The sequence below is a fragment of the Vicia villosa genome, linkage group LG6 (genome assembly GCF_029867415.1).
Source record: "Vicia villosa cultivar HV-30 ecotype Madison, WI linkage group LG6, Vvil1.0, whole genome shotgun sequence".
NCBI classification, from domain to species: Eukaryota; Viridiplantae; Streptophyta; class Magnoliopsida; order Fabales; family Fabaceae; genus Vicia; species Vicia villosa.
In genome coordinates, this window is record NC_081185.1 from 149,043,218 (window position 1) to 149,065,832 (window position 22,615).

The window sequence follows — 22,615 nt, forward strand, 5'->3', positions numbered from 1 at the left end:
TGTGTGTGTGTGTGTGTGTGTGTGTGTGTGTGTGTGTGTGTGTGTGTGTGTGTGTATATACACACACACATATATGGATAAAGAACTAAAACCACGAATAAATGCAAAAACTCGTTAAATAAAAGCATAAATACTATTGTGAGACTTAAAAATTTGTTTCATAATTATTTATTGCATATATTTAAACGTTGTAGGCATACACTACTAGGTCATGTTCTAGCCTCGTCTGTGACAAAATATCATATCACACTCACACACTAATTGAATTCATTAAATATATAATTGTCCAACATGTTTCTAAACTATGTTAAACACCCTTACTTCTTAGTTTCTATTTATTGTTCTAACAAAATGACAACAACCAATAATTGTTATTCTTTGCTCATGTTTTATTCATAATTTATTTATTTATAAATATACTTAAGTTAATACATCTCAATGTGATCGATATTTTTACTTTTAACACTTGATACCACTTTTACTATGTATACTTGCACATACAAAGCAATTGACAAACTTCTGGCATTGTTTTCGGGAATTGTGTCACTAGCAATTTGATTTTCATTAAAAATTATAAAAAGTAAATTTGAGATTTTGACGTTTTCTCTCTTCCAGTGTCATGGTAGTTATGTAGCTTCTACTCATGCACGCTGTTAACTCTAATTTATATAGAAGACCTTGAGGCAAAAAAAATCCAGAACCTTGAGGAGATATCAAGTTACAAATCAACTCCTACGAATCCACATTCCTTCTCTTTTGTTTGGAGACCTTGAATGAAACAAGGAAAATAAGAAGCAATTGTTGAAATTGATATCATTAGCATTGCTAATGTCATGGCAAGAAACATTAGATATTATGTTATATTTGACCCTAATGCCATAAACACTAGAATAATAAGTCCAAAGATCATTGTGACCCAATTTGAATTTAAACCAATGATGTTTCAAATGCTTTAAGCCATAAGTCAATACTCATGTCCTACCACTGGTGACCCATATACTTACATTTTAGGCAATTTATGGAGGTTGCTAGCAATTTCAAGATCTCTTGAGTCACCGATGATGCTTTTAGGTTGAAATTGTTTCTGTGAGAATTGGATCGAACTCTAGTGGGCCGAATAGTAGCTTCCCGTTTCTACAGAGAATGTGTTGAAGACCTACATACTGTAGTCGAAGTGTGTTCTAGTATATGGGTGTCGAAATGCCAGGGTTGTTAGTCTTTTGAATTGGGCCTGTTTGTTATGTCCAATTGTTTAAGTTAGCTTGTACTCTAAGTTGGCTTGTAATGGGTAATTATGAAAAAACCCATTAATTTAATATGTTAGGTTTATTATAAATAGCATACTAGTCTCTCATCATTGGATACAACAAATCCTAATTTAGGGTGTGGGAGTTATTTGTTATTCTTGTAACACTTCTAATCTTGATTTAAAAAGAAAGTAATGAATAACAATTATAACTAATTCCTTGTTGGTCTTCTTGCCTTCCCATTGTGTTCCCTATTATAATTTGTTATTGACATCGTTTTCACAACAGTTTCCTTACCCCCTAAGGGATAGAGCTAAAAGTTGGCTCAATTCTTTGAATCTAAATTCCATAGCCACATTGAATGAGTTGACTGAAAAAGTTTTTAGCCAAATATTTTTCTCCTGTCAAGAATGATAAATTAAGAAATAAGATTGCTTCATTTAGACAATGGGAAAATGAACATTAGCTTGATGATTGATAGAGGGTTAAAGAGTCGTTGATACAATGTCCACACCGTGAAATTCCAACAAGTATTCAGTTGGAAACATTTTATAATGACATAGTTCCATTATCAAGAAACATGCTATATGCATCATTTGGTGGTGCATTATTGTCCAAATCCTTCAAAGAAGGTTACAAATTAATTGAAAGTATTACTACCAACTCCTACCAATGACCACCCACAAGAGTTGCAACTACCATAGTTCAAAATAAGCCAACTAGTGCCCATGAAATCATTGAGACCATAACTCTTGCTGCTCAGGTAGCCCAAATTTCCAACATGATAAAGACTATGCTAACACGTTTGAACGCGATAGTTGTCGAGTCTCTCAGTGTTGTAACAAATGTTGCTGAAGTGGCTTGTGCTATTACGAAGTTGCACAATTATTTAAATAGTGTTTTGTCAAGCATGTCTCCTGGTTATAAGTATATTTTCCATTCGGTTCCTCTTAGAGTTAGTTGTGAAAAAAAGTATCAGGTTGTGAATAACAATAGGTAAAAAGGTACTCGATGTATAAAACTCAAGTGAACATGAAAAGGTCTCACCATTGTGTATACACACTTGCTTTAAAGGCAAAGTTTATTGCATGAATTGGTCACTCTGCTTCCAAATTACTGAGTTGTTAAACCTTATCGTGATCAAAGTTACACACTGTCAATAAGTTGTTGAGACAATTGGTACATGATGAAAAATATCCCCATGTCTATCTATTGTATGATGAAAGACATAATCATTATCATTGGTTCCTCATAAACAACATCCATCTTAGCTCCAAAAATAATAGGAAAAAACAAATCTTTAGTATGCCCATTGACTGTGTAGGTTTACTCGGTTATTATTGGTTTGACCTCCTTATAGATGATGGTGATGAGGGATTTATATGAATAAGGATTTTTCCAAATTAAATGTTCATACACCAAGCGTAGTCATGACCCGGTGATTGGAATTTTCAGTCGACATTGGTATTGGCCACAAAGTCCCACCAAATGTGTCAAATATATTGAGAAGTTTAACTATTAAGTTAAGAAATGCATAAAAATAGAAGTAAAGATAAAAGTGATAAAACACGTAAGTAACTTGAATGATAGGATGAATGTTGAAATTTACCGAGCACGATATTTACAGAGGAACTTATCCTCTTGGTCATAATAACATGACATATATAAAACATTGTCTCGTTAAGCTATTTACACATATAGTGCCTGATTCTTCCTTATGTGAAAGACGCGATACCCCACGTTTGACTAGTACTTTATGTTCCTCGACATGTTTTGTTTCTTTTGTCTACAACTGCATAATTCCCATAACTTATGGTTCTACCATCCCACTTTCTCCCTAAATGTCCTACAAATAAGAAATATGATCATAAAGTCTTATTATCCACTTCTATCGTGCTTTTGACTAAGTCTAGAGTTTGAACAAAAAATATAGATTCAAGTAGACTTAAAAACGATTAAACAAATTCTTATTCAATTGTGTTTATGTTCGTCTAACTCTACCTCAATTAAAGACTAAGGACTAACTCAAAATTGTGTCTATCGATATTTTATTTGTTTTTAGGTGTAAATAAATTCACATATTTCATAAATGTAGTGAATTAATAAAATGAAATAAAAATAAATGCAGCAATGTTTATACAAAAATACAACAAATGTTAAAAGAGATTAGGCTTTGAAATCCATCCATGATCCATCCATCCATCCGGCCCTCACTTCACACCCGTATCATTCTGTTAACCACGCAAATAGTTGTTACTGCGGGTAGTTGCAGTCGTTTTAGTTAATGCTGTAAACTTATTCTAATACTAATTACAAACTCATAAACCCTGCCCTTCTCAACTCAACCACTGAGACTGAGTCACTGAAGCGACTCAACTAAATCAAAAAAGAAATTAATATTGTATGACCTCCAAGATCTATTCATCCACTCTGGGCTGATCGTAATCACCGCCCAACCTCAGATCCGAAATGTCGATCGGCGACGCTTTTCTACTCTTACTATTCGTCGCTACTTATTCCATTTCACTTGCTTCCGCCGATTCCATCTATGGCTGCGGCGGATTCGTCCAGGTAAATTCATTAACGCCGAATTCAGCTTTCCGACCAGTGTTACTTTTTCGCGACTGCGAGATTGAGTTTTAGGGATTCGGATTGAAAAATTTATATGAACGGATCTGTGTTTTGGAGTTATCTATTTTTTTTTTTGAACTCACGTCTATTTCAGCTTAATTCGGTTGTTTAATTTATTGTTACCGATTCGTTACTACAGGCGAGCTCATCATTGGTGAAATCTAGGAAACAAACCGATGCAAAATTGGATTATTCACATGTCACGGTAAGAGAGTGTTCTGTATTTGATTTTGAATTTCAACTCTTTAATTTTGCGTAGTAACTATAATAATGTTAAATTGATCTGATATGAAGTCTTAAGGTCTGTTTGGAGCGCCTTATTTGAGTTTATGTTTGACATGTTCATAAACTATTTAAAGCTTATTTCTATAAGCTCTTATGAACAAACGGAGTCTTAAGCTTATTTCTATAAGCTCATGAAAATGTTTGAAATGTTCATAACCTATTTTAAGTTTATTTCTATAAGCTCCTTTGAATTTGAACTCTATTTATTGTGACGCAGTAACTATAATGATGTTAAATTAATCTAATACAGAGTCTTAGGGTCAGTTTGGAGCGACTTATTTGAGCTTATATGCTGGTTTAAGCAGTTGTGGTACTGTTTGGGAGAGCTCATGAAAATGTTTGACATGTTTATAGACTATTTTATTTTTAAGCTTATTTCTATAAGCTCTTCTGAACAAACGGAGTCTTAAATCTTAAGCTTATTTCTACAAGCTTATGGAAATGTTTGACATGTTCACAACTATTTTAAACTTATTTCTATAAGCTCTTTTGAATTTGAACTTATTTTATTTTGAAGCAGTAACTATAATGATGTTAAATTAATCTGATATGGAGTCTTAAGGTCTGTTTGGAGTGACTTATTTGAACTTATCTAGTGGCATAAGCAGTCGTGATACTGTTTAGGAGAGCTCATGAAAATGTTTGACATGTTCATAAACTGTTTTTAAGCTTATCTCTATAAGCTCTTCTGAACAGCTTCAAAAATAGATTATATAAAATAGTTTGGCTATATCTTTGTTATTGAAATAACTTAAGCTGCAAATTAGCAGTTTATTCAAACATGGCCTTATTTAATATTTTTTTGTATCTTCTTGTTCTTACTGGATGGAGGATGCAGTGCAAGTGTATTCCTGTTGTTTATCGATACAGTCTTCATTCTCAGCTTGTGCTGAATAACATTTAATTGACTTTTCTATTGTAGGTTGAGCTTCAAACAGTGGATGGACTGGTAAAGGATAGAACACAATGTGCTCCAAATGGATACTATTTTATTCCAGTATATGACAAGGTAAAACTTGCATAGATGAGTGTACATAGAAGCTTATTCCAGTCAACTTTTACGCATTGAAAAACAGTGATTCTTAATGCAATTATTTTCATTGCAGGGTTCCTTTGTTATTAAAGTCAATGGACCTGATGGGTGGTCATGGGATCCTGAAAAGGTTTGTTATTCTCTCATTGATGAAATTTTATTGCGGGGATTCATGTTTCTCCTTTTATGTCACATCTCTATGCAATTATTTATAATCTTATGCATCGTTTTTTTTTTTGAATCTGGACATAGTCGGGAAATTATTTAGAGTATTGTTACGAGTTTGATATTTTCATTGTCCCCCCATATCCCTATAGGTTCCCGTGGCAGTTGACAATCAAGGTTGCAATGGGAATGAAGATATAAATTTTCGTTTCACAGGGTTGGTCATTAATTTGCTATATTATATTTTCTACTTTATGTCCTACTGCATGTCATGCTTTCACTTAGTCTGGATTTATAAAACTAATTACATAAGTTTATATTTTGCAGGTTCTCTATATCTGGTAGAGTCGTGGGAGCTGCAGGTGGAGAAAGCTGTTCGGTTAAAAATGGAGGTCCTTCAAATGTAAAAGTTGAACTATTGTCTCCTTCTGGAGATCTTGTTTCATCAGTCTTGACTTCACCATCAGGGAGCTACTTGTTTACGAACGTAATTCCAGGTAAGGAAGTTTATGTTTATTTTTGGAAACTCTTTTTACTTTGTGTAAGGAAACTCTTTTACTTGCACCATTCTGGAAATTATTACCAAATATAACATAAGTAGTTGTCCAAGATTCATGCATTTAATATAAAATATCATTGACAAAATATACGATGAAACTGTTCAAGTAATACAAAGATTTACAGATTGAGAAAACAAAACTGATTCCACGTTTCAACATTTCAAATTATGACGTCACTGGAGGTGAAAATATTAATTGGCTGAGAGGTAATTGTCTATAAAAGATTAAGAGACAAGTTATGATGTCACTGGAGGTGAAAATATTAATCGGCTGAGAACTAGCCGTGTATAAAAGATTAATGGACATAAATGCAAGATTTGTCTTATTAATTATTATTATTATTATAACATGTAGTTTAGGATTTTTTTTTAGATCCAATAAATTGGTATGAAAATTTAGTTAGATAAAGGGCGACTGAAGAAAAATTTTCTTTGTTAATAAATGATATCTATTTTTTGATTACTATAGTTGTGTGCCTCAAGTCAAGGGTCAATTTCGAGCATATATTATTTTATAATCTTGGCCCTACACATGCTCACCAAACATATCCAAGAAATGGTATCAGAATGCATATTTTCTTGCAAATAATATATTTTAACTAGAAGTCGAGAGAAGAGGTAAATGACAAGTTAGAGATAAGGTGACAAGCCTTGAAAATACACAGTTCCTCCTAAAATGTAAGAAAATACACAGTTCCTCCTCCTAAGATGTAAAACAAGGTATATAAAACACAAGTTTAGCAAAGGACAAGCAAGTTATTATGTAGAGGTGAAAATTGGAGAGCATACTATACTACAATGTCATGTTTTTAGCATCTCGGGTCTATCATACATGACATAGAGACAGAGGAAGATGTTCACCATAGAATTCATATAGGAAGGATGAAATGGAGGAATGCTTTGGGTGCAATATGCAATAGGAGAATACCTCTCAAGCTTGAAGGAAAGTTTCTTACTCTCGTGTAAGACCCACAATTTTGTATGGTAGTGAATGTTGAGTTGGAAAAAGCCAATAAGTAAATTTAGTGTCGTAGAGATGAAAATGTTACAATGGATGAGTGGTTACACAAAACAGTAATACTTAAAGGTGTAATCATTAGGGAGTAGGGAGAAAATTGGGGTAGCCCCAGCCCCGATGCTAGAGAAGAATAGACTGTTTGAAGCACTATAAATGAAGAGTAGATTTAGGTAATTTGGGCATATGCGTGGGGAGGACCTATGGAAGCACTAGAAATGGGAGTAGACTAGATGAAGGATGGTCCAGTAGTTAGAGGTGGAGGGAGATCAAGAGAAACTATCATTCAAATTACTAAAAGAGGTTTAGATGTAATAGGTCTATTATCATTGGATACATGATAGGATTTTAAGATTTCGACTAATCCATGTAACCGATGCCACCTAATGGGAAAAGGCTTGTTGTTGTCACCGACTTTGTTGCAATGAGTGATAGCCAATTGAGTTACATTGTTCATTACTTGGTAAATTCTTGTCTAGAGTTATGGCTTCTGTTGTGTAGTCAATATAATTTAGTTTTAAAATTCTTTCACTGATGCCATTATTTTACTATTTGTGCTATTCTTCTTTCAAACTACTGAACAATACTGCCAATGTGCAGGAAAATATGAGCTACGAGCTTCAAATCCTGATATCAAAGTCGAAGTTAAAGGTTCCGTGCAGGTTTGAACTATTTTGTTTACCTCTTCTTCCTGTGTTTTGCCGTGTGTTGATACCCTTGTCTTTCCTACATCACTATTTAGTCCCAAATTCATTTAATGAGCTTGCATTTTGCGCTTCCATTTTGTTGACATGTTCTTTTTGCAGGTGGAATTGGGCTTTGGAAATGGGGTGATTGATGATATTTTCTTTGTCCCTGGCTATAGTATCAGCGGGTCTGTTGTTGCACAGGTAATCTTTGTTGAAGGACTATAATATCAGATTATTTGTTGAATATTTCGTTATAATTAAATGAAGAGACCCACTTGTATCTTTGACATGTAGAACAAAAAGCAGATTATTGTTTGCTTTGATTGCTTCATGGTTTATGTTTAACTTGATAGACAATTTAACTGAATCATTTCTCTTGTAGTTATGCCTTTCATTTTTGTTTTTTTTTCCCTTTTATAGGGAAACCCAATATTAGGAGTCCATATCTTCTTATATTCAAAGGATGTATCTGAGATAAAATGTTTGCAAGGTTCTGCTCATGGTCCACGACAAGAAGCAGCTCTATGTCATGCTGTAACAGATGCAGACGGAAAGTTCTCATTCAATTCAATACCTTGTGGTAATTTCATTTTTAGAAGATTATTCTCTCTTCCCCCCTTCTTAAAGCATAAAATGTGCCGTATCAGATGTTGAATTTCTGGAGCTTATGCATTGAAAAACAGAGAATAATCTCTCCTATAGTTTTTTTGTCATCTAGCTTGTAGTTGGCAACATTGGATAAGCAGCAATATGTATTTTTACACGTAAACTTAGTCTTCCAGATTCTAGGAACTTTATTTTTCACATGCATACTGCAATTATGCTCTATTTATACAAGAGGAGTTGGACATTCAAGAGTTGAATCATTCAAGCTCTACAATTAAGGAAGACTTTTCTTATTCTATTAAATTAAGGCTGGCCTTAATTATTCTATAGTGCTGATTTTTCATATCCTATGATATAACTCTAATATGATCATACTTCACTTTAGTTGTTTGTGTGTACGCTGACTTTACAATTGGTATTCATTTTCCCTTATTTCTCTTTTCTGTGAATTGTGAACTATCTTTCTGGTGTGCATGAAAATTGCTTATTTTAATTGCATGCCACTGGAACCAATATGTTTAAATTTTGAGCTCATCCTTTTTGTAAATTTACAGGAAGTTATGAACTAGTTCCCTACTACAAGGGTGAAAATACAGTATTTGATGTTTCACCATCTAGTGTCCCAGTTAATGTTAAGCATCAGCACGTAACAGTGCCTCAAAAATTTCAGGTACAATTTATGCATAAACATGTGGTAGATACTAATAATCTTAATTGTTTTATTTTCCTTGGAATTCAATAAAAATGGGTTGATTCTATCAATGTGGTGTAAATCAAAATTCCTCGTTATACTATCACTATTGAAAGCAGTCCATGAGAGTTTTCATTAATGAAATGTAAATGTTTAGTTGTATTGTCGCATATTTTAATAGTCCGTTTTGGATAAATTGATAAAATAAAATTCTTTGCATTACTTTTCTCATAACTACTTATTAGTGAACATATTTCACTTCCTGCACTGGCTGTTTGGTGCAGTACAATTATGCTTTATCTTAATCACATTAAATTGCTTTTGCAAAAAAGAAACCACATTAATTTGCTCAATGATAACTTCATTCTCCAATATAATTAGCAATTTGTTGGGTTATTGCTATAATTAGTAACTGTAAGGGTTTGTTAAATGAGTGTTAATGCACAACAAAAGCAGAACATCATTGAACAAGTATTTGAGTTATAAGTTACAACACAGTTCTTTGTTCTGTATATTGTTTGCCAGTCAATACAATGACAGTATAGAGAGTTTGGGGGAGGAGAGAGATATGAAAGAGAGGGAAAGAGAATCATACTTCTTGAGTAGGAAATGAAAATGAGTATTGCTGTCTGTCGTTTGTAACACTGTTGTGCTTGGGGTGTGTTGTCCCATGGTCTTATTATAAGTAACAACATTTTTTTTAGTTTAGTCCTGTACTCTACTAGATTTTTCCTGTGACATGTCCAATTTAATATTGCTGTCATTTTAGTAGTGTTGTCCTTGGGACAAGTTATCCTGTGGTCTTATAACTAACAGCATTTTAGAGTTTAGTCCTGCACTTCATTTCTAGAATTGTTCTGTGAAATGACCAATTTAATATAAAATTTGGAACGATTTTTTGGCCTTGTCAGTTTCTGATTTAAGAAAAGTTGTTCAATTTCAGTTGTGTATTATGGTCACCATTTATTGAAAATTAGAAGTGCAGCTTTCCTCTAACTGAAAAGTGTATTCTTAAAAATGGTTTATCGTTGGACTTGATTTATAATTTATGACAAGACCTGGGTGTTGTTCAAAGCTTGCAGTTGACCCCACTTAATGAGAGAAGTCTTTAGCTGTTGCTTTTCCTCTGAAAAACATATGAAAAAGAAAAGAGAAAAACCAAAGTATTTAAGAATTGCAAATTAAGATTGGAATTCTAATTCATCTAGGTATCAATTAAGATTTAATTGTTGAAACATGTTCGATGTATTAATAGTTATTGTATTTTTACTGTAATCTGTCTATTAATGTTGAAACACACATGCTGTTTAACAGTTATCATATTAATAGAGCTATCAATTCTAACTGTTACAGGTCACTGGATTTTCTGTTGGAGGCCGTGTAGTTGATGGAAATGACATGGGAGTGGAGGGTGTTAAGGTCATAGTTGATGGTCATGAAAGGTCTATTACTGACAATCAAGGATATTACAAGCTTGATCAGGTACTGATGAGGAAATATGCTTCATTTAGCACATTTATAGACAATGCATTCTTTTTGGAAATTAGTCCCAGAATCCTCAGTTAACTTTCAGTGTAGGGGTTTCATTTATTTTTGTCTCCCCACTTTCCTCGTTTCAGTAAATTAGTTACTTCTGTCGTTTGTGTTATAAAACTCTGACCGGATTGGTCAATTTGATTGATGAACCAGCCGGTTAATTAATTGGTCTGTGCATTTTACTAAATCAGACTTGCATCCTAACTAATATGAACCTGTCTAACTCGTCTGGTTACTGCGGTTTTGTAGTGAACCTGCCACTTGATTGTGAATGTTAACTTTGATCCTCAAGACATTAGATTCTAACTTAAGTTTGAATTTACTGTGAACACAAGCTGTTTGAAACTATTGAATATAATTCACGCCCAAAAACTGTCTTATAACACTCAATGTTAAATTTGGGTCACATGCTGTGTTGTGGGGCAATATGACTCAAGATTTATTTTGCTATAAATTTATATTAGTTAAATATTTTAATTTCAATAGAAATGGCAAAAAAATGTTGAATTCCTGTGTAGTGTTTTCATTTTCAGTTTAAACTTCGAAGGTTTAGACACTATTGTTATAAATTCATTTTTTTCTGCAGTTCCTTACCTTGTTGAGTAAGTTTCTAATATTATTTTATTTTATGCATTTAGAATTAGTGTTTGAATATATTAAAACATCTTAGTTTATCTTTGATATTATATTAAGGTATAATAGTTTATCTACGAGGATCAATTATCATGGATTATTTCATAGATTATTTCATAGGATTAGTTTCAGTATTACTTAGCAATTATCATGATTTATTATTTATCATTTTCTTATTTATTTAGGATCAAGGAGTCTTGTATCCCTATAAATGGGATTTAACGTTAATCTTTTTGTATCAAGTCAATATCAAGTTATTATCGATAATATTCAAAGTTCTCATTGTTTTTTTTTTATAAGCAGAAAGTTCTCATTGTTAATCTGCTGCTTATATATAAAATTCATGACTTCAACAAGTAACAGTGTATACTTTATAAAGACTTCAATCCTTTTTAAAGTACTAAATTAATTTAATCATATCATATACTAACAAAATGACCACCAGTTGTGTATATAACAGTTCAAAAGTGAATCACTCAATTTGTGGCCCAACAACCCAATACCTGACTTGGTTATTGTTTGGACCAAATTTTGTAATATTACTATCTATTTAAGCATGTAAGATTATTTCTATGATGTTCCTGGATACAATTTATGGCCTAGGCCTGTGTGAAAAATGTTTCACTCGATTGTGTTGAATTTATTAGGTTACATCAACACACTATACCATAGAAGCCCGAAAGGAGCATTACAAATTCAAGAAGTTGGAGAACTATATGGTAAAATATATCATATTATTATGTGTTAACTTTTGCTTTTTGTAAAAAAACTTTTGCTTTGTTTCTTATGTTGATAAAAACATTTAGATGGTTATGAAGAGCTTTTTTTAGAGTTTATACTCTTATAATTTAATTTCAAGCTTTGCTCCTTGCTTAGGTATTGCCAAATATGGCTTCAATAGAAGATATTGTTGCTGTTTCATATGATATTTGTGGTTTGGTTAGGATGGTTAGTAGCAGTCAGAAAGCAACGGTATGCCTGTTTCCTTGTTGTATTTATCTTAGTAATAGTTGCTTATCAAAATAAAAGTTGACCATTTGTTAACTGGATTAGGTGGCTTTGACTCACGGACCTGATAATGTGAAACCACAAAAGAAACAAACGGATGGAAATGGAAATTTCTGCTTTGAGGTACTTAGCACAGGGCAGTAAATCCATGATTTTTTTTTTTTTGTTTCGTAGTGATTATTGGAGGATAGTCAGCTCGGGCTTAAAGAGAAGAGGTGATGGATTAGGATGTTAAATAACATATTCTAATAAACTGGCTGGGAATTTTGCTTTAATTGTAGTTGGCACGTTTAGGGAATAGCAGAACTTTACTTACTATAATGTATTTTTCTATCATATGCTTTAACAGTAAGGTTATTAACATTAGAACGATACAATATATGATAATATTTTTATGCCTATTGAAAATATATTTCTTTACGGATTCAAATTGGAAACCAAGAAAGCTGTAACCGTACAAGCAAAAACTCAATATTTATGGTTGTAGCTGATCTTAATAAATTTTGAAATCTTATAATATAGAAGTTTATTTGTACAATTTGAGGTTAAAAAGCAATCTGTTGCGAATTGATTCAGGTTAGGTAGTGCTGATTTTATATCAAATATTTTGGTTGAAATGCAAGAAAATTTATTTTTCTTTCAACCTCTGCAATTGAAATAAAAATAACTTAATGTCTACTTTCTTCAGTGATGTTTCTAAATCATCTTCTAAGTTTGATTGTTCCTTATTAATATTGTATAACTTATTGGTTTACTGTCTAGGTTATTCCTGGTGAATATCGCTTGTCAGCTATTGCTGCTACTCCGGATAATGCTGCCGGACTCATGTTTGTTCCATCTTATATCGATGTTGCGATCAAAAGTCCATTATTGAATGTTGAATTTTCACAGGTAAATTTTACATCCATGGTAAATTTTACATCCATTGTAACTATAAATGGTTATTTTGTCTCTGTCCCTTTAGTCTGCTGGGCTACATGCATGCCAAACTCTGATGATAACTTATTTATGGTTGCTTGACTTGTTGACCACTTGACTAATACTATTTGGTGACCTTATATAACTTGATCTGTGTTTCGATAAAAAGAATTTCCGGATGGAATGTAGTTAAGAGCATTGATAATACTTTGTACTGAACACGATTTTCAAAAACTTAGTCATTTCCATTGATAATAACTTGGTTATGAACATCGGGTAAGTTTCTTTAACAACGAAGAATTAGTAATGACATCTCATAGAGTTGAAAATTGCAAATTTCCAACGTATTCTTTGGGGATTTAATTTGATTTATCAAAGCATCTCTATCATTATCAAAGTAGGAAATAATGAGACATGTAAAGTGCTCTTGAAATGATTGTAGAAGTTGCTGGCATTGTGGGTGGCGGTAGATCCATAATTAACTAAAGAAAGACCAAGTTGATCTCTTGACTCCAATATTATTGATTGGAAAAGTGTAATTAACTTTCAAATGTCCTGCCCTTTTTATGTGTTTGTGCTCATCAAAGATGGATTGAACAAGACAGCAGTAAAATGATTCAACAAAATTTGGCGCTTCTGTTTCGATGATATGAACTTCAAATGATTAAAAAATAATGCTCTCTGCAGCTAGATCTTCTATGGTGTCAGTCAGGCCAGCTGTGGTGGTTGAATGTGAAGTTATTGGTGGTTGCAGATTTGTTAACAATAAGATAGTCGATTGATTTCCAAATTGGATTCCACCAATAATTATCTGAGCAGAGTTTAAAAAATGGGCATTGAACTGCTACAATATAATGCTGTGTTTCAATTTCTTTAAACATAAAAAGTTTCTACCTGAATACAACCTGTTTCAATTTCTTTAAACATAAAAAGTTTTTTTGAAAAATTTCTTTACTGCTTGATTATAGGCTCTGGTCAATGTCCGTGGTGCCGTAGTCTGCAAGGAAGAATGCGATCCATCTGTATCTGTGACTCTTGTGAGGCAGGGTGCTAAACATAATGAAGCGAGAAAGACAATTAGCTTGACCTCCGAGAGTAGTGAATTTCTGTTTTCTGATGTTATTCCTGGAAAATACAGGCTTGAGGTTTGCCTTCTTTTGCATATTCCCATTTTGTTTGTGGTTTAGCTGAGTGGAATTTCTTTAGTTTTATGTTTTAATGCTTGAATACTTTCCTCTCAAATATTTACTGCTTTTTGTTCAGTATTAGTCGTTTGCTCGGATGTTCTAATTCATTTTAATTTTTAACTGTTCTATAATATTTCTTTTAGGTGAAACATAGTTCCCCTGAATCAGTGGCCAAGGAAGATAATTGGTGCTGGGAGAAGAGCTTCATAGATGTAAATATTGGAGCTGAGGACTTGGAAGGAATTGTTTTTGTTCAAAAAGGTTACTGGGTCAATGTGATCTCCACTCATGAAGTTAATGGTTACATAACTCAACCTGATGGGTCAACTGTGAATTTAAAGATTCAGGTATTTGTTATTAGTCTGTTTAACTATGTTAGGAAATTGCAACTTCGTAACAATTATTTTTTGTTTGTGTTTCCTGCAGAAAGGTTCCCAGCATATATGTGTTGAATTTCCCGGAATACATGAATTTAGTTTTATTGACTCATGCATCTTCTTTGGGAGCTCACCTGTGAAAATTGACACATCGAGTCTATTGGTATTAAGGATTAAAGATACTGTGATTATATTTTCAGTTAGTTCATTTATATTTGCTTCTTTCTAGGATTTTCTTCATTTTTTATTTTCGATATATTTTTGTAGCCCATTCATCTAAAAGGAGAAAAACATCTTATTAAAGGACAAATAAATGTGCATTCCGGCTTACATGATGCACTGCCTGAGAAAATAGTGGTTGATATTTCTCGCGATGGAGCCGACGTTGCTGATAATGCCATGGCCATACTCAAGTCCCACGGGAAAGATCAAATATCTATCTTTGAGTATTCTCTTTGGGCCAATCCAGGAGAAAAGCTTACCTTTGTTCCTCGGGACTCAAGGTACTAATTTCTATATCAAATAATTGCAGTTGAATTTGTGTTTTGATTGTCATTACATGATTGTCAATTTGATTAGTCGGTCGCAAGACTGAATACCAAGATTTTAAAAAAAAAAACACGATGGCCAATTTATCCCAGGAAGTTGACTCTGTACAGCCTGTAATAATTAAGTACAGTATGTATATTGCATTTAAGTGATCTTATGCTAACTGTCTTAACTCTTATACTTGTACCATTTTGAATTTATATTTACAAGGCTTTTGTGGAGAGAGCTAGGATCAAGAAAGGAAAAATCACTTATTAGTAGTCACTACCTGTTTACATGATTGTCAATTTATCCCACAAGGATAGACTGTGCACAGCCTGTAATAATTAACTACAGTATGTATAGGGCATTTATACCATCTCACTCTAATTGTTCTAATTCCATGCCAACTCTTTTAAGTGCCTCATTTGTACCATTTCGAATTTTGAATTTCTGTTCAATCCAGTCACCGAACTCAATAATGTATTTATGTTTGCAATTTTCCTTCAAGGCTGAATGTTTAAATAACATTTTTTTGTCCCTATGTTGCCTATAGTAATGAAATATAAGTGTATTGTTCATATACTGCACAGAGTTTGTGATTCTGGGACTGGGAGGTTTCTGTAAGGAACTATCTTATAGTAATTAAGCACTGCACTCTACCCAGTTTTATACCGTTTATTTTTTTATATTACAGGAATGATGGAGATAAAAAGCTTTTATTTTATCCTATAGAACAGCATGTAAGTATCAAAGGACTAGTTTGTTTAGTAATGTTTTTCATGGACAAACACTGAAGATTCATTTGCTAAAACCATTTCCTTAGGTATCAGTGACAGATGATAATTGTCAAGCATATATTCCTACATTTTCTTGCCGACTGGGTGTATATATTGAAGGAACAGTCTCGCCTCCTCTTTCTGGTGTTCATATCAGGATTTTCGCTGCCGGAGACAGCAATGTCACTGGACTTAAAAGTGGGGAACTAATACTTGAAACAACTACTGGTACTGATGGCTCCTATGTGGCAGGTCCGCTGTATGATGATGTTGGTTATACTGTTCAGGCTTCAAAGGTAGTCAGGAAAAACTATTTGCAATTTCTCAACTTTATTTATGCTTTATATACCTCTAATTCTCATCAAAATTTATGGTCAATAGTTTTCAGTTGCACTGTCTAAAGCTGTTTAGCATGACTGTGTTATACTTCTTCTAGTGACAGTTATGGGAAGTTATTATGGCACTTGTATTGGTTAATTTTAGGAATAGATAAAGTATAAGAGAGGCTGAATATGGGATGGTTATTGAGTGGTTTTGGGTGGGAGAGACCAAACTCTCCGAATTCTTGGAGGGATACACCAAGACTCTCGAATTTCTTTTATTAGAATTGCTTTATATCTATTCTTTGTCTCTCAAAACTTTCTCAGATGTACTAGTGTGTTAATTCCATATTAATAATATAAACTGCTGTTGTAGACAAATAGGTAAACTTTCTCAGATGTACTAGTGTGTTAATTCTACATAGGATTGTTCTATTATTTCTGTTTTATTTTCTTTTACTCATTCACCATAGGTAACAGTTTCTATCAGAGTGCTGCGTGCACATGTGCTGAAGACCAAAGCATGAAAGTTTTTTCATTATATATGTTGAAAGTATCACATCAACCAGAAATATGGACTAGGTAGCGTGTATAAGACTTGGGTAGTTCTCACCTTACGAGTCAATTTTTTAGGGTTGAGTTAGACCCTATACCTAATTTTAAGATTGTATAATTGCCTTTCTTAGATATGTTATTGGGTCAAGATCACTGTTATTACACCCGCATTTGTCCATTCTCTATATGTCAAATTCCAGGCGTGGCGGTGTGCGTTGATTGTTGAGAATTTCACATTGACTAAAAATATGACCTAGGTAGTGTGTATAAGGCTTGAGCATTCATCCCATTTCAAGGCAATTTTGTGGACTTGGCCTGTAAATCTAAATTCTATGTTGCTCAATTTTCTTTTGTTAATACTCTCCCGAACTTCACAGTGTTTTGAGCCTCCTACACTGTGTTGTCTTCTTTTACTATAACTAATGTTCTCTATCTCTCATTTTGTGAATGGTAAACTTAAGTGTTGAATGCGAAATGCCTTCTTTTTATTTAAGTTTTTTAATTTTTTACTTTTTTATAACTCATTTTTATTCACATTTGCAGTCTGGCTATCATTTAAAACAAGTTGGGCCTCATTCCTTTAGTTGTCAGAAGCTTGGTCAGATTTCAGTACATATACATCATAAAGACAATGATAAAGAGCTCATTCCTTCAGTTCTGTTATCTTTGAGTGGTGATAATGGTTATAGAAACAACTCCGTATCTGGGGCTGGAGGGGCATTCCTGTTTGATAGTTTGTTTCCTGGAATGTTCTATTTGCGTCCTGTTTTAAAGGTAAGATACTGGACATAAACTGTGGTGATGTTGCATTTTACTGCTTGTGTTTTCCTTGATATGTATGAGTTGTCTATCAATCAGCTCTGGTTATTTTGCTTCTGTACTTGCACTCCACAATATACTTGAAACATTTTATGCTTTACAAATTCATCTCTACCCCCAACAAAGGGAGTAAGAGGTTACTTGCTTAAGGAAACAAAATGTGATGAAGAAAAGGACACCTTTTAGCCTTTTGCTATCACGTGTAATTGTTTTGCCTGCTTAACCAGAATCATATTTCTTTTCAGCTGAGGTAGGCTATCTTGTTATGCGTCTAATTATAAAATATTTTTCTGCTTGTATGACATACAACATTGAAGCATAAGAGACTGCAAAGTTTGTAAAGGTGGTTAAAGTGTGTTGGTTATTGTTGGCTGACTTGTTTATCATATATGGTCTTCTTTCCTAGGAATATGCTTTCTCACCTCCAGCACAGGCAATAGAACTTGAATCAGGGGAGTTTAGAGAAGTTGTTTTCCAGGCCACACGAGTAGCTTACAGGTATCACTTTCTTATTCACCCAAATTGTCCTTCCTATCATTTAAATTTAAACTATCTTTGTCTTTGATAGGTTCCAGCATACTGTATTTCATGTATTTTTAGCTTTGTAGCAATTTTTTTCAAGTATATTATGGTATATTATCTTGGCCGATTTAGAATCATTGAAACCAACTATATAACATTATCTGAAAGTGTGTTATGGTATATTATCTTGGCCGAATTTAGAATCATTGAAACCAACTATATAACATTATCTGAAGTTGCCGAATTTGTTTTTCCTTGTATCAAAAAAGATATCTATGAACGTAAGTTCAAACGCTTTCATGATTATATCGTTTCTTGCTCTGCGTGTCTGGTTTCATTTGCTCTTCCTATGAGTTTTGCATAATTACTAGTCCTACTGATTTTAACCAAGACTAATTGAGACCTTGCGGTGACTAATTTTGGGACATAAACGTAGACATCTTGTTTGAAAACAATGTCTTAACATTTCAAACATGTACGTATTAAATATAGTTTTCAATAAAAAACACACCCTAGAAATAGATTGTTGTCCTATATATAAGAATCACACATACTTTGATTAATTATCATTTTCATTTTTATCTCTCTCTCCGACAATTATTTTATTAGAGCTACCCAGAATTTCATCCAACACCTAAATTACAACTTCAAGAATATACTAACGTTACAAAAGGATATGAGGTGTGAACCAATCCCATAGAACAAAGAAATAATTAATAAAACTGATAGGATGAGCATTTGGGTGTTCAATCTTACTCATCTGTAGATGGAGAGAGAACCCTAATTATTAATCCTAATTAATGAGACAGGGGCTATGGGAAGTGGGTCTTCCGAACAATAAGGCAGGCATTCAAGCCGTAATGATGAAACTCAACTCCACTGTATCCCTGCATATTTGAATTTGTAGTTGACCTAATGGTTAACTGAATTACTTATATTGAAGAATGCAATATGCATGGATACAGTGGAGTGCAATCTTTACTATTTTGCGTAGTGTTTCCTCTGACATGAAGATGCATCCTATAACTATTGCTAGGCTATGTAAATAAGACTGCAAATTTTCCTTATTTAAGAGTCTAAGAAACAATGCTGATGAAACAATGGCGGAGGATATAAAACTCATACCTGGTGGAATCACTTACAATCTTTACCTAATCACCTAGCAACTGACATGTTTGCATTCTATTTTTTACCAAGAAATTATGTTGTACTTCTGTACAACCTATGGCCTTTCCCTTGCCCGTACTTTCTAACTTCATTCTTGAAAATGCTGAAGTAAATTTACTCTTGCAGTGCTATTGGTGTAGTCTCTTTGTTATCTGGCCAACCCAAAGGAGGAGTTTCAGTTGAAGCCCGGTCAGTGTCAAAAGGCTATTTTGAGGAAACTGTAACTGATTCCTCTGGGAATTATCGTCTTAGAGGACTGCTGCCTGATACTGTCTATGAAGTCAAAGTAGCTAAAAGGGATGTTACAGGAAGTTCTAATATAGAGCGTGCATCTCCAGATTCGATTTCTGTCAAGGTTAGTACTAAATTCCCATTTACTATCCCATTCAGCATTCCTGTCAGTATGCTGATTCTGGTATTAACTTATTGGTTGGCATTCGCAGGTTGGAACTGAGGATATCAATGGTTTGGATTTTATAGTTTTTGAGGAGCCAGAAATGACAATTGTAAGTTGTCATGTTGAAGGAAATGGTACGGATGAACTTCGTAAACATCTGATGGTAGAAATCAGGTCTGCTAGTGAGATAAGCAAGATAGAGTCAGTCTTCCCCCTGCCAATTTCTAACTTCTTCCAAGTTAAGGGCTTATCAAAGGGCAGACACCTTCTTCAGCTTCGATCTGGTCTCCCATCAAGTTCACTTAGATTTGAATCTGATATAATTGAGGTCGACTTGGACAAAAATATTCAAATCCACGTGGGACCATTGAAATTCAGGATTGAAGATCAGCTGAAGCAGGTTTTTTTCTTGTCTTTCTTTGCCCTTTCTATTTTTGCCTAGTTGCATTTGGTTTCCAAGATTAAGTCTTAATTAATTTCGGTTCAGCTTCTGTTCACTATTTTTGCACAAGATACTTTAAGTCTTAATTTTTCGACCATGCAGGAGTTGACTCCGGCACCAGTATTCCCCCTCATAGTTGCATTTCTAGTTGTTGCACTATTTATCAGCATCCCTAGGTAAGTTTGATATTCCATTTATGTTTACCTTAACTTCAACTAGTTTTGGGTCTATGGCAATGTATCTTTATTGATCCTCTCCTCTTAACCCCTTGTGAAGATTGAATGATTTGTATCAAGCCACAATAGACATACCCGCGCCAGGAACCACAACGACTTCAAGAAAAGACGCGAGGAAGCCAATGTTGCGTAAGAAGACTTTTTAAGTAGCGTTGCCACCACCGGAAGAATATGGTAGTATAACTGCTGCTTCTCTTAGTTGGGATAGTTAGACATCATTCACGTTCTCTCATAGGTTCAAATGTTTTTCTTTATTAATTTGGAAGGGTAGTGTAATTAATAATTCTTACTCGATTCTTAGCAACATTGTTTTTTTACTTTAGCTTTTTTGGTCGAGGAATAGCTAGCAAATAGAAGCAATATCTATTTATTGCCTGTAATTTTTGTTATTTATTTCGGTATTAAGCTTGAACATTTTGTCCCTCTTTGGAAGTGCCTAATTTGATTAAAGAAAAGTGCTATTAGCTTGATAAATGAAGACCTCACAAGCTTGTTCTGGATATGTTCTGTATCTGATGCTAAAATAGAGGAAATTACCTAGACCTCTCTCAAAGTTTCACTGCACAACACCAACACTCCTTCTAACATGTACTTGGCTTTTGAAGTTCTTACAATGGTGCCCTTGCTTTTTGCATTTTCCCCATCAATTATTTGAATCAGATTTTAGTTTCTAGCGTATGCATTTGATATCTTCAAACTATATATTACATCTCTCATATTTTTGTTGGGTGGGTGTATCTACCACATTTGCAAAAAGAAATTGTGGACAAGTTCGTTCAATTTGATATTAATTTGGGTTAATAGTTATTTACCCCCTGCAATATAGGTGTGTTTTGATTTATCCCCTTTTAAAAAAAAGTTTTAAAAAACTACATTGAAATAAAATCCCAAGTCTTTTGGCCCGAGATGAAAAAATTATCCCCTGTAAAAGTTTTATTTTTTTACCATGGTTTTTACATGCTTTGGGACCTCCAAAATTATAGGGGTATTTAAAATTTTTTTATTTGGGTAAATCAAGACACATTGCAGAGGTAAATAACTATTAATCATATTAATTTTGAACAACGTGATTTTCTGCTCTGATTAGGAATTAATATAGCTGTGCTTGCAAATTTTAAGCATCCCATAGTTACGCCATCACGTGCTTGTTGTACTGGCAGCAACTTGCCTTAATACTCATTCCAATTTCATTACCAATTTCCTTACAGATACCAATTTCCTTACAGATACCAATTTCATACTGCATATCTACCAGAGGCAAAAAGGAGAAATGAAATGAAAGTGGACATGCATTAACTCAAAATGGGAAGATTGTTATGGTTGTGGAATGTGGCTAAATTGATATTTTTTATCTTTATTAAATTTTTTGCCATTAATAACGATGTTTCTGTTTAATTTGATCCCTTTGGTTTTTTTATAAAGGATTTTTAGACATAGAGATGCTTTTAATGAGATATAATAATTCCAGAGCTCTACCCAATTACCACAAGATTATCTATGTCATATTAATGAATTCAGCACAAATATGTAGGACACACCATGAAGAACCTACTTAAGTTCATTTACACTGAAACAATATTTTTTTTTATATGTAATAAGTTTCAGAATAATTTCTTTTGTCATTCATGTCCATTTGAAAAAAAATAAAAAAAAATCTTTTTTGTAGTTTTTTTTTTTTTTAAATTTTAAATGTAACAAGTTTTATAACAATTTCAAACTTCTTTTTTCTAGTTTATTTTTTCTTTTTTTAAATGTAATAGGTTTCATAACAATTTTTTTTGTCATTCATGTCCATTTGGAAAATATTTTTTTTTCTTCTTTTTCTAGTTTTTTGTCTTATAATCTAGTGTCTTTTGATATTGTGAATAGTGATATGTGGACATAAGATGTTCTTAGTTCAAGAGGATACTATTATTATATGTTATTATTGACGATTTCTCGGATATTTTAAGGACCTTTCTAATATAAAATAAATCTCAAGTTTATTATTTTTTCTTCGATTTTTGAGCTCACATTAAATCACAATTTGAACATGAAGCTAAAAAGCTAAATGTTTTTAGTGTGATAATGAAAAAAATTATGATAACATTCTTTTTCATAAATTTGCGAACTTAAAGGAATGTCCTTCAGATTTTCATATCACACTTTCCCTCAAAATGGAAAAGCAAAAAGAAAAATTTGTAGTATCAATAACATCAACCACACACTTCTTGCCCTCGATTCACCTATTAAAATACCCTACCAAAAAGATCTTTCCTATTTCCATCTTC

General features: G+C 33.2%; 1 protein-coding gene and 1 non-coding gene across 2 annotated transcripts; one reads left to right on the plus strand and one right to left on the minus strand.

Annotated features, from left to right (window-relative positions):
- Nucleotides 1-1,662: 1,662 nt before the first annotated feature.
- On the minus strand, nucleotides 1,663-1,769 carry LOC131615397 (small nucleolar RNA R71). The gene has a single exon (XR_009287813.1). It is a non-coding gene; the product is annotated as a small nucleolar RNA R71 (small nucleolar RNA).
- Nucleotides 1,770-3,483: 1,714 nt separating this feature from the next.
- On the plus strand, nucleotides 3,484-20,770 carry LOC131610443 (uncharacterized). The gene is made up of 27 exons (XM_058882397.1): nucleotides 3,484-3,818; nucleotides 4,018-4,083; nucleotides 5,086-5,172; nucleotides 5,270-5,326; nucleotides 5,514-5,578; nucleotides 5,689-5,858; nucleotides 7,536-7,597; nucleotides 7,742-7,825; nucleotides 8,045-8,204; nucleotides 8,785-8,900; nucleotides 10,275-10,403; nucleotides 11,738-11,809; nucleotides 11,967-12,062; nucleotides 12,144-12,221; nucleotides 12,861-12,989; nucleotides 13,985-14,161; nucleotides 14,347-14,550; nucleotides 14,630-14,743; nucleotides 14,848-15,083; nucleotides 15,806-15,851; nucleotides 15,935-16,183; nucleotides 17,306-17,536; nucleotides 17,988-18,079; nucleotides 19,397-19,625; nucleotides 19,714-20,067; nucleotides 20,212-20,285; nucleotides 20,386-20,770. The coding sequence occupies exons 1-27, from the start codon at nucleotides 3,717-3,719 to the stop codon at nucleotides 20,489-20,491; spliced, it is 3,585 nt and encodes a 1,194-aa protein (XP_058738380.1). The 5' UTR covers nucleotides 3,484-3,716; the 3' UTR covers nucleotides 20,492-20,770.
- The last annotated feature ends 1,845 nt before the right edge of the window (nucleotides 20,771-22,615 follow it).

What these genes read in the sequence shown, in the direction of transcription:
- LOC131610443 (XM_058882397.1), top strand. Translation starts at nt 3,717, where the DNA reads ATGTCGATCGGCGACGCTTTTCTACTCTTACTATTCGTCGCTACTTAT. An exon ending in GCTGCGGCGGATTCGTCCAG is followed by an intron (nt 3,819 to 4,017) that starts GTAAATTCATTA and finishes TCGTTACTACAG; the next exon opens with GCGAGCTCATCATTGGTGAA. An exon ending in CTGTGAATTTAAAGATTCAG is followed by an intron (nt 14,551 to 14,629) that starts GTATTTGTTATT and finishes TGTTTCCTGCAG; the next exon opens with AAAGGTTCCCAGCATATATG.